Source organism: Lepidothrix coronata, unplaced genomic scaffold (assembly GCF_001604755.1).
Source record: "Lepidothrix coronata isolate B3197 unplaced genomic scaffold, Lepidothrix_coronata-1.0 Scaffold73, whole genome shotgun sequence".
In the NCBI taxonomy this organism is placed as follows: domain Eukaryota; kingdom Metazoa; phylum Chordata; class Aves; order Passeriformes; family Pipridae; genus Lepidothrix; species Lepidothrix coronata.
Genome location: NW_016690253.1, coordinates 3485592 through 3497767, shown reverse-complemented (window position 1 = coordinate 3497767; position 12176 = coordinate 3485592). Strand labels below are relative to the sequence as shown.

Genomic DNA, 12176 nt, shown 5'->3' with positions numbered 1-12176 from the left:
CTCACTCCAACAGTTCCATGTCCTTCTTAGATGATAAGGGGACCAGAGCACCTCCCCTGTGGAGACTCTGAAGTTCTAAGTGTAGACCAGCACCTCCTGTAATGGAAGGGTCTGTCACCACCAGCCACCCACACCTCATAGTCACATGAAGCCAGGAGGCTTCTGCAAAGGTCAACGGCACCTCCTCTGAGTAACAAATCCAAGTGTGTTCTTAATAATTATTTTTCTCTTGTGTCTTTCTGATTAATGTCCTTAAACTTGAAGAAGAAAAAAGTAAATCACATGTAATGCTGGAAGAGGAAATATCCAAAGCACTGGACTGCCAACTTAACATTGCTAAAGGTATTAAAAACATACATGTAAATGAACAGGTCAGAAAAATAACCTGCAAGCTAAAATAAACTGTCAGTACATCATTGCAGAGCTGCTGATTGCCCTGTGCACACTGGTTGCTTTTCCAGTAAACACACATGTAAAGGAAGCTATTATAGTAAATAAGTTTGCATTTGCATCCCAGCAGTGTCATCCCTTCATCACCACACCCACGCCTGTAGTGCAGTCCTACCCAGATATTAAACAGGGTTTTGCACAGGTTACAGTTGTATGATCAAAATGATCCTCACTAAAAAAAACTAAGCAAAGACACTAAACACCAGCTAAAGGAAGCCCTGATCAAACCATTTTAAGGTTTAATTTTGGCAAAATACCTGAAAAACTCTCTGTTAGATGAATACACCAAGTCTTTACCAGTTACACACACTTTACACTCAAATGTTTGCTGCCTGTGCCATCTACTGGTGCAAAGGGCTCCATCTCATGCTCCCTCCTGCTTCCTACAGACCAGCTGAACACAGGAGCTGCTCAAAGCCAGACACAGCATGAGGAGATCCCAGGCATACCTTAAAACTCCAGTCTTTTGGCTTGGACACCCAGCCCGAAACGCTCAGGGACAGATCACACAAGAGAGCAGCCCAGCTCCTCTCTCACCACGGGAGCAGGTAACGAACAATCCGTTCCTCCGTGTCCTGGCGCCCTGCCTGGAACATCTAATGACTTCTCAAGGAACTGACTTCATTGCTTTTAAAAGCTTTACCAGGCAAAGGTAAGAGAAAGTGTTTCAGCCCCTCTGGAAGCAGGTCCAGCACTCCTGTACATGGCTGGAGGTGGCCAGACTCTGCACAGACACTGAGCTGGAAGGAACAATTCCTGGGGTCTATTTTCCATAAAATCAAACCTCCTGCTGCAAGAAAGTGCTTCTTGCTCTCCACAACCAACAGATTTTCAAGCCCTTCGACTCCAGGTTACCAAAACAAACCCATCCTGGTTGCCCCCCCAGACAATCCTGAGGAGGGAATTCCTACTTGTCCAAGGACACAGCAAGTCTGCAGCAGAAACTTCCTAGTGCAGCTGCTTCCCCCAGTAACACTCCTGAGGAAAGCAAACCTGACTCTATGACAGTGATTACAGCTTTCTGCAGCATTTTATTTCAGTAAATTTAAGTATATAATGAATACTCTCCTACACACACTATTTTAGAGCCAAAGCTGTAGTTTTGGGACACATCCTCTGCATGGCATCACCCAGCACCTCAGGGGAAGAGCTGTGTTGGTCTCTGTGTTAGAATTCCTGTGTTCTCTCCTCTGCAGTTTCACGAGCAATGACTGACTCCTACAGCCACTTCTCACTCCCCTCAGTCCTCTGCACACAAATCCTGCTGTTTTCTTTCCAGCTGTATAATCCCAGCCACTTTCCAGGAAAGTTAGAAGGGGCCAGGACACACTTTAGCTCTTTGAATCACAGACATTTCACTGCAGGACTGTTCTCTCTGCGCTCTCAGCCCAGCAGAGCTCAGGGGCAGAACTGACCCCAAACTGCTCATTAACCCTCTGCTGTCTCAGTCTATCATGACATGCTGAACAACCCCCTCATTAACAGTGCCCTGGGCACACTGGGACAGGCCAACCTTCCATTACAGCCTCATTAACATCAATATTCAAATGAATTGCTAAAGACACCCCTGCCTTGCTGTGCCCCAAGTGCTCTGCTCATCTTCCAGCACTGACCACAGCGAGAGCTCCCCGTGGGGATCATGGCTGCATTTCACACAATATTCAGAGTTGGAGTGAGGGGTCTTGTCTTCCCTCTGCTCCTCGAGCTTGTTTGGCACCACAAAGCATTTCCACAGCACCAGGAAGAGGAAATCCAGCTTCACAAGCTGAGAAAGAGATTAAGAGGGGTAAAAGGAAGAGCACTGCACGCTGCCCCAGGCCCACAGCATCACTTCCCTCACCTCTGAGCACCAGGAAGTCACACAGACACGAAAGTTTTAGAGAAACATTTATTATAGGGTTGCAGAATTTATGCCAATATAAAGTCCCTTAATAAAACTCTCGAGTTTATCGACTGCAGGACACTAACTCTTGGTTATCTTTAAACTGCAGCTTTCAAAAAAAAGGAACATTGCTCTGACTGCAGCAGTAAAGCTACTTGCTCATAAAAAGTTGATCTAAAAAGTTTATATAAGCTGGAGTAGTTTAAGTTTACAACTACAGTCACATTCACAAGTGAGCTACAGCAGAAGAGATCCTTGAAAGAGGAAGTTACGGGATAAACCAAGTCCTAACCAAAAATACTGACAAGCTTTAAGAGTAACTCTATCCAAATCTAACAACTAAATGCCACAAAACCAAACCGAGGGAGAACTCAACGTAAGCTCGGGGAAGGTTCCAAATATACATACGAATTCAGTACAGTAATTGCACAAAAGAAACAGGGTAGTGTTAAAGGTTTCTGGTCACTGAGCTTGGATTTTACATGCTTCACACATGGTCGTTAAAATAAACCTTTAATGATCCAGATGAGGGGGGTTGAGCCAGGACAGGGAGCGCAGAGCTACTCTACAGAACTACACAAGATGTGCAAACCACAGATTATTAATATTAATCATTCTGTGAAAGTTAAGGTGAACATAACTGGTTCCAGCCAAGGAACTGGTTAACATTTTTATATATATATATATTTTTCTGCCATTCCCAGGTTACACTAAATCAAACACATTCAACAGATAAACTGCTATTAGCCTTCTAAAAAAAAAAAAACCCTTACTCAAATTTAAGTTTTACATGAGACAACTAAAAAGTTATACCAAGGATCAACGAAAGCTGAAATGGTGACTTTGTCTTTTGAAATACAAGCAGTACACAGAAGATGCATAAGGCTTTTGATTATCACTGCACGGTTTAATTTCAGAAGTCGATGTCTAACGCTCAGACTTCCCAAGGGAGGTGTGAACAGGTCACCTCTCATCCACCACCCTTCACTGCTGACAGATCTTTGTTTCAACAACGAAAGAGTTTTCGAAGTGTCTGATGGAGTGACAGTTCTCTGCTGCCCGTTTCTGCACACCTGGGGACGAGAGAGGACGAGAGCTGAGTAAAGCACAGCCCAGCAGCAAGGACTGCCAGGTTTGTATCATCACAAACAGCAGCAAGACACCATCACTCAGTACATCGTGTTTCTTCAGCCAGGAGTTGCCAGCAGAGCCTGGCATTGGGTTGTTTTCCATCAGAAATCCCCCACCCAGCGTGCATTTCCCAGGGTGTGCTCTGCAGAGCTGCCTTCACCTTGGGAGGATTTGCCACTCAGCTGATGACCTCCCTCAAGTTTTTCCTAACACTACTAAAGTGATTTTCTCTATTTTGGGACATGCCAGCATTGGGTCTGACCCAGGCAGTTTACCTGTATCAGCTGTGACTCTTTACTAGGGGACAAGAACAGAGCAGTTCTACAATCAAAGACAAGCTGCTCACCTAAAGCACTTCAGCAATTAAGAGAAGATTTATGCATTGCTTAATAAGCAGAGAGTGCTCACAGTAAGCAAGAGAAGCACTAGCTCTTAAACCAAACCCAGCAGGGCACTGCTGTAGTTTATAAACACTTAAAACAGGCTCTGCTGCAATTCCAAGGCACTAAGATGGAGATGAAGTTTCCAATGCCCATCTAACAGGATGATCTGTCTGGTTTCTCCCATGCCTTCAAGTTAGAAATCCAGGGAACTGCCACAGAACCTGAGGTCAGTTTGATCCAACAGATCACCCAGGAACTCTACAAAATCCAAGAGCCAAAGCAGCAACAGCTACATGAGAGAAGCTAAAGGAGTTTATCCATTTCTGATTCATTTATGTGTGCATGGCTTGGACACGCTGCAATAAAGGTGTGCTTTATTATTATTATTATTATTATTGTCGTTATTATTATTATTATTATTAATAATAATAATAATAATAAATGTGATTGGGAAGGCAAGACAAGCCCTGAACAATGTCCTCCTCAGCAGCAGCACTCTACTGTTTGACTTGACTTTCCACCCTCTCCCCTCCACAGGTAAACGAGGAGAGTTACAGCACAGCAACAGTACTAGGAAACATTATTCATTTACCAGAATCCTTTTGTGCAAGAATTCTGTAGAAATCTTTTACTCTGCAGTGAAGATGTCAACAACATACTCTAGCAGGATGATTTAAGGAAACATCACAAACACTCTTCACAGTACTGTCTGCAGACTTGCAGTGACAGCAGCTGTCAATTTAGCCCTGTTCCCAAAAATCACCCTCCCAACAGCTCACAGACACGTGCCTCTCCCTCCCAGAAGGGCAGCAGTTCCTCTGCCTTCACGTGCCCTACACCATGAGCTACAAAGAAACCCTTTTATGTTCCCACATAGGGAGCCTGCCCTCCATCCAGGACAGGACATTGTACAAGTAGCACATGTGGCTCCTGATGCTGCAACTGGGCTAAGGGAACTCTTGCCTAAGAGCTTGGCAGAAAAACAGGAGCAGAGAGTTCCAACAAACCAAACATTTGCATTCTGAAAGGCTCTATCTGACAAAGGATTAGCTCCCTGGGTTTGGTGGCAGCAGCAGATATGAAGTGATTGAAGAGCTACAGTGAACCAAAATTTACAGCAATGGGTTTCTGTACGAGAAGGTCAAAGCATTGACACCTCAGGCTCTTCCTCAGAATGGCAAGGTGGCAGGAGACAGGCAGTGAAGGAACAGCTCAGCAGCTCCTCTGAAGTGTCCTTCCTCTTTCAGAGAGGAAGTCTGGGATGTCCGGAGCTCACTGTTCAATTACTTTGTTTTTCAGAGCAAGCGAAGCAGAAGATAATGTTTGTACTTGGTGTTCCTGTAACCCAGTTTTAGATAGGACAGTGACAGAATAAGCTGCACCTACAGAGACTCACATTATGAATTATATGAATTCATATATTATATGAATTTTGGGGCCAAACTAACTTACAACTTCAACCACAAGACAGAACAGAAATAAGCTTAAATTCCAATTTGGTTTGGGCATGTGACCTGTAATTCTGTAAGTGAAACTTTCTCAGCATGTTCAAGTGACACATATGTGAAAGCACAGGAAATACCCAGCACATCTATGCTTGGCCTCAGCTCATACTCAGCACTCAGATTTCCAAGTGTAAAAACTCCCAGGGTTTAAGTATCTCCCTCTTCCCTACTGAACAACAGATTTATTTTGTTACTGAGGGGAACTTACCCAGGATCTGGTCTCTGCGCTGAAGTCTGAAGGTCTCTTTTCCCACACAGAGCTGGTAGATGAAGATGCCCAGATCAGACACATTATCAATCTCCTCTGTGACCACCATCTCCTCACGGACCAGGTAGGTCTGAGGCAGGTAAGAGCCAGTCTGAAAGAGAAAAAACCTGGAGATACAGACTTCTGCTAACAGACAAACCTCTACATTTTACTCCTTGCTTTGGAAGGGCTTCAGGCTGCAGATTGCAGCTTTCCTTCTATTTAATACTAAGATATGCTGGGCTTGACCAGCTGCATACCAGAGAAGTTAAAACCTGACAAAGGCCATTTCAAACAGTTGCAGTTACACCCAAACAAAGCACATTTAACCTCAACACTGCCGGCCTCACATGAAGCAAACATAAACAGAACCTGGGCAAGTTTATTTGTGCACAACAAAGTTTGCAGTTAAAAGAGAAACAAAGTATTGTGAAAGGTTCCAGGTTTGAGGCAATATATTTCTAATATATAAAAAGCAGGGCAACACACAAAAGGCTTCATCAGAAGATCACAGCACTACAAACAGCCTCCCACCCCTCACAAGCAACTCCTAAAAACAGGGGCAGGGAGATGCTCCAGGGAAACACAGAGCTTGTCTTCAAGAAGCAAACAAGACCGGTGGTCTCTCAAATTAGGTCTAAAACAGTCAATGCCTTTTTTAAAAAGTCCATTTGACACCCCATAGCTGAGTACTGCATTTAATTGGGAAGGAGCAGCAAGCTCTATGAACTTGACCCATAAGTCACCTTGGAAAAACACCAGTTTTAGTGACTGAAGAGTCCAGATGCTTGTGGTGAGCTCATAACTGCAGTGCCAACAACAGGGGAACAAGTTACCATTGTTCTTTTCATCGAAACTCTCACGGGGCAAACGAGCTTTCCGGGAGGAACTTTCAGGTTTAGGCTTTCAATGATATTTGGAGCTTTATCAAATTCCTTTCTAACAGCTAAATTTAACCTTATCTGCTGGTTGCTTTCAGCTCTCATAAAGCCAGGTATTAATAAGAGCATTAGGCATGAATCTACTCAACATAATATCCACTGACAGCTGGCCTTAACTCCAGCACAGTGACTGAGCCAGGGGATTATGGACTTTGATGGCAGGAGGACTGTTCCAGTAAGAGCCCGGAGTTCAGGAGCAGCACCAGCTCTCTTATCAAAAGCCATCTTGTCAGCACAAGTCAGCAGCAAAGCTCCACATACCGCCAGCTTTGCGAAGAGATCCATCAGGTTCCTTGGAGGCATCACTATGGACGTGTTCAGCGGGATCACGTAGCAGTTGCCCAGTTGCAAGTCGAGATACGCTGTCAAAAGCTATTTTAAAAAAATAAGGTTTCAATTAATTAAGGGGGCCTTGGATTAATAAAACACAGCTTTACAAGGACTAAGGAGGAAGCTGAAGAAGCTGAGATCACACACAGATAGGCTCAAGAGACGCATTCAGGAACTGTCTACTGTGAGAACTGAAATGTTAACAGCTTTGCAAGCCAAAAGTGGTTACAGTGATAGTTTACAAAACCTTTCTACAGAATAGAGAGCTGACTATAAAAGCAGTTTTTATCATAATTCTAAAGGAGTACAGTCTGTACTAACACAGAGGAAGTATTTGTGATCATGCTCTCAAAACTGAAGAGGTCTAATTAGGCACAGTGCAAACAAAAGGTAGCCAGCTGCTGAGAAACAATCATTCCCTGTAAATAGCTCTTCAGGAAAAGCATTAAGCTCTAGAAGGTCTCATCGGCATTACCACCGAGCACAAGAACTGCAGAAACTAGAATTATCTATTTATTCTATCAACATTGCCAAGGTTGGCTTTACAAACAACCTACCAGAGCTTTTACAGCTGACTAAGGATAAATGTTAATACTACTGCCATGACTTTAATAAAAAAGTCAAATTAAAGCCATCCTCCCATCTTTGCCTTAGAGAAAACCCATGCAACTAACACAGCACTGTCAGGTCAAGGTTTCAGCTGCTTCAAGTGCTTTTTCAATTCCCTTCTCCAAGGCCCACACCTGTTTGCAATCCTGCATTTTGCTGTAAGTTTGGCAAAGCCTCAGTTTCTTAGCTCACAGTTACAATATTCTTCTGCCCTCACTGGCACTTACAGGGGGTTCCTGACCAAACAGCAAGCGGCACTTCCAGACATCCCATGGGCAACAATATTTATAGTTGCACCACAGGGAGATGCATCTTCCTGAGAAACAACTCAGGGAGAGGAGTTCGCCCCCACATGACTCCAACACCCTCGCAGAGTTAATCCTATTGCAGAGTTCAAGGGGTCAGATCTCCCACACTCAACCCAACCCCGAAGAGCAGCTTGCACTGGCAGAGCTGCGAGGCCCCAGAGTGGCAGCCCCGGGGCCGGGCCGTGCCCGCTGTGCCTCACCCTGTCGAAGTCGTGCACGATGGCGGCGGGGTCGCTGCCGGAGAACTTGGGCACGGGCACGTCGATGATGGCGATGTTGTCGTCCTCGCGGATCTCGGCCTCCTCGGCGATGGGCAGGAAGTACGGCTCGGCCGCCCGCTCCCGGCCCTCGTTCTCAAAGTAGCACATCTCCCCTCGGTACACCTTGTGCTGGGAGAGCAGGCTGGTTAGGCACAGCACACGAGCCTGAAAGCTGCATCTCTGACAGCTCTGCTGTGACACAGCACAGGTCTGGAACACCTGCAGCTCTTAGAAAGGACACCACGGTCCTCACATCCCACTTCCTGAAGGTTTTCTAGTGTAGTGTAATCCATTTATAATTACACTCTTATATTCACTGCTGCTTAAACAAAAAAGAACTTGGAGATTACCTTGGGCATGAAGTACTTGTAGATGCAGGCTCCTCCAACAACCACCCCTGCCAAGATGAAGGCAAGACCCAGCAGAGTCAACAGGCATCTTCCAGACGAGCTTTCACCCCTGTGTGTGGCAACTTCTGGGTCCTTGAAATAAAGAGGGATGAGAACTTAGAAAGTGCAGCTGCTCTGAATTTAAAGTGAGCTGTTATCAATTGCTTCACTTCGACCCACCATCTTCTACTTCTTCTAACTGTGAGAACTGCAAGCCAGCATCATACAGTAAGAAAACACTTACATGAAATATTACTGCATCAGATTAAGATCGATTTTCAAATGGTCCTGAGAGTATTTTCTTAGTTAGATGACGTTTTCTAGACAAACCTTTGTCCAGAAACTATTTGAAGTGTAAGAAATTTAAATAACTTTAATAATAAAGATACAGTGCTGCAGCTACGACACAGTTCAAAGAAAAAGCAGGATTTGTAGATCAAGGTCATTGAGGAACAGAGTGTTTTCAGGCCTCTTCCCTCTCCTCCTCTGGCTATCACGTGCACTAACACTACTTTTCCTCACAAAGCTGGATTAAGAGACGAAGCCAAGATGCGACTTTGTTGGCTGGGGAACAGACAACTGGCACAAGCCACCAGGTTTAAGAACTTTTAATATGCACAAGCAAAGTCCACTCTGAAAGAAAACCACTCGTCAGCTTAAACTCAGCTTCCAACTATGCCAAATAAAAACAAGGCCCTGTGGCACATCCTACCCTGCAGCTTCAAAATACTGTCTCTTCTACCTAAATCCCAGGAAGTTTTATTTCTAGCGGCCTGAAACATTCCTCTTTAGTCCAATAACTAGTTCTGCCCGGTGTTCCCTCAAACACAAGATGACTGCACCCAAGGGAAACTACTCTCACATAACATGGTGGTGAGTTGAGCAATACCAACCACAAAGGCAGTGGTGGTGTCTGAATGGCAGATTTAACCCTCCAGAGTTCCTTCAGCACCTTCCCAGACTTCCAGGTGAAAGGCTGACACAAGCCAAGTGGAGAAGGGAACAGCAAAAGTACTTTGAAACACCAAACCATCAGAAGAGACATTTCCTTTGGGCAAACACACACTGGGTTTGGGTCTTTCAAATGGAAAAAAAAAAAAAAGGGGCAAAACCCAAAACCAACCAAACCCACATTTAGATAACCTCTGTATTTGGTCAAGTATGTCCCTTTAATGATTCCTGATTCTGGGATTTAGTAGCTCACTTTCAAGACCTGCTCTTTGTAGTGGTCAGGAAGGAAGAAAACTGGATTTCACAGTAGAAGATCTTTTCCTGTGAGGTGCTCCCAGAGTCAGTGGCTGGACTGGGCACAGCAGCTTCCATGGCCTTCACTGGGTCCCACTGTCTGCACTCCAGAGAACACAGCACGTGAAGTGACCTGTGCTCACAACAAGCCACAGCATTATCACCAAGGCTCCACATATTCCCTGCTCAGCAAGATGCAGCAGCATAAAAGTCAAACATCAGTTATGCAAGTCCTGAAACAAAACCCAAGCTGTTTTGTGAAAGTCAATACTCCCACATTCCACTTGCACATCCTCCAAACACAAAAATGTTGCTTCAGCAAGACACAAGCTGCTACAATTGGCTTGATAAGCATTTGTTCAAAACAAAACAAACAAAAAATCTGAAAAAGCAAACCCAACTTCAAGTCAGAATTATGCCACATTTATATGGTGCTACGTGAAAAGCATCTTTCAGGGTTAACCAGCTTTATTAATTCTGTTCTCTTCACGTTCTCCCACCTGAACCTACACCTTTCAGTGCCTTACTCATCCAGCCTGTCACTACTTGAACACACCAGTCTGCAGCAGTTTTGGCACCCCAGCCTTCCCAGTGCCGGGATGATGTCGACATGTAATTAGCTGCACTTGCACTACACCTATTTCAAACAGAGCAAAGGGATTTTAGCACATTAAGCAGCAATGTGGGCAGCTCGACCTGAAGGGCTGACAGAGCCGAGAACACAGTAAGACTTTGCTCCAGTAGGTTATAAAACCTCTGCTCAAAAATAACACATAAAAATCATTAAAAAACCTACACAGAAAATGCAGTGCTAAGCTGTAACAAGCTTAGACCTTGTTACAAATGAGGAGTAAGAGAGGAAAAGAAAAATCATTTATTGTAACAGTGTTGCCAGTCAGTCCCATCTCAAAGACTCTGCAGGGAGGGTATTCTGCAACCTCAAGGGTTTCGTGCAGATATTCCAGGGGACTTTTATTGTGCTGTTTCAGCCAACATGAGCCCTTAAGCTTGTTTGCTCTGCACAAATATTCCAGCAAAAGGAGACATTAACAACAACTCGAACAAGTTTGTCTTGGAGTAAAATTATGAACTTGATGTTTACAGGCAACTCCAAGCCCTGAAGTCAGAGTGAAGAGCTGTTAAAAACCCACGTAGTGCAAACACTGAGAATATTCCAAATTGAGAGGAGCAGCTCCCACGAGAAGAAAAAAAGAAGTGTAGGTGTTTATTAGAACTATTATATTCAGAACTTGCACGGTACAGGGCTGCAAATATATATACATATATATATAAGAAGTTGCCTCAGGAGTAGCTGATGAGTTTGTCTCACAAGAAACTGGTTAATGACATCTTCAAAATTTAAATTATTTATCTACCCTGTTTCCCTACTTTCTCTCCGTCCTTTTGATCTTGTAACTCGGAGCTACTGTATTAAACGTGCACACATAAAAGTCCTAAAGCTCGGAAGAGTACACTGAGCAATAAAATCACTCTCCATCCCTTCTCCTTCTAAAGAGAGGCTATTTCAGGTGAGGCTGAGTGGGCTGGAAGGCCAACTGCCTTCCTGATTACAGCTTAGAAGGGGAAAAAAAAGAAAAAACCCAGACACTAGAGTCCAACTCCACAAGTTCTGTTGTTGCTTTTTTAAGTTTCCTTACTCCCTCATTACAAATAAACTCGGATCACCCCACATTCCCCCTCCAGAGCCACTGCTGTATTTACCCAGAGGGTGAGCCCCTCCGACTAAAAGCAAGGCACCTTCAAAACGAATTTCCCACAAACTGGGAAGGTTCTACCCGAGCCAGGGACGCGCGGCTCACTGGGAAGGAAAAGCCAACCGCAGGGCGCTCGCCCGGGTTTCTATTTAAAACCCTTTATGGCAGGTTTCTTAATTTAAGCGCCACTCAGCCGCCTCCCCGGGAGGCTCCGGGCGCCGCAGGACGAGCGCTGTCCCGCTTTGTTTGCCTGGAAGGCGCTGCCGGGGGGGCCCTTTCCCCGCGCTCCCCCCGGGCACGGGCTGGGAGGTTTAAAGCCCCGTCAGGAAACGCGGCGCTGGCTCGGGCCCAGCTGCGAGATAAACACCCGGTGCCGTCCGGGGGTGTCGCGGCACGGCACGGCACGGCACAGCACAGCGGCACCGCGGCCCCTCACCCTGCGGGCGGCGACGCTCCCGCACCCGCCCGGGGCAGCGGCCCCACACGAGCCCGGGCCCCGCGGCCGCCGCTGCCTCCCCCGGCCGCGAGAAAATGGCGGCGGCGGCTTCACCTCCTCCCGCTCCCCCCCAACACCGCCCCGCTCCTGCCGCCGCCGCCGCCGCCGCCCGCGACGCCGCCGCGCCCGCACCTTGTCGGCCACGAGCGCCTCGGCCGCCTCTTTCTTGGGCTCGTCCTTGAGCGCGAAGGGCGAGTTGAAGGCGATCTTCACCATGGCGCCGGCGCTCCTGCCGCCTCCCGGAGCGGCAGCGGGGACAGCGGGGGGGGGGCGGGGCACGGCCAG

The 12176-nt window shown here is 46.1% G+C and overlaps 1 protein-coding gene across 1 annotated transcript; it reads right to left on the bottom strand.

The window, feature by feature from the left end:
- Window positions 1–2324: 2324 nt before the first annotated feature.
- Window positions 2325–12163, bottom strand: ITM2A (integral membrane protein 2A). Its single transcript, XM_017819239.1, has 6 exons — window positions 12024–12163; window positions 8397–8528; window positions 7987–8175; window positions 6801–6911; window positions 5560–5710; window positions 2325–3405 (listed from the first exon to the last, which is right to left on the bottom strand). The coding sequence occupies exons 1-6, from the start codon at window positions 12105–12107 to the stop codon at window positions 3317–3319; spliced, it is 756 nt and encodes a 251-aa protein (XP_017674728.1). The 5' UTR covers window positions 12108–12163; the 3' UTR covers window positions 2325–3316.
- Between the last annotated feature and the right edge of the window lie 13 nt (window positions 12164–12176).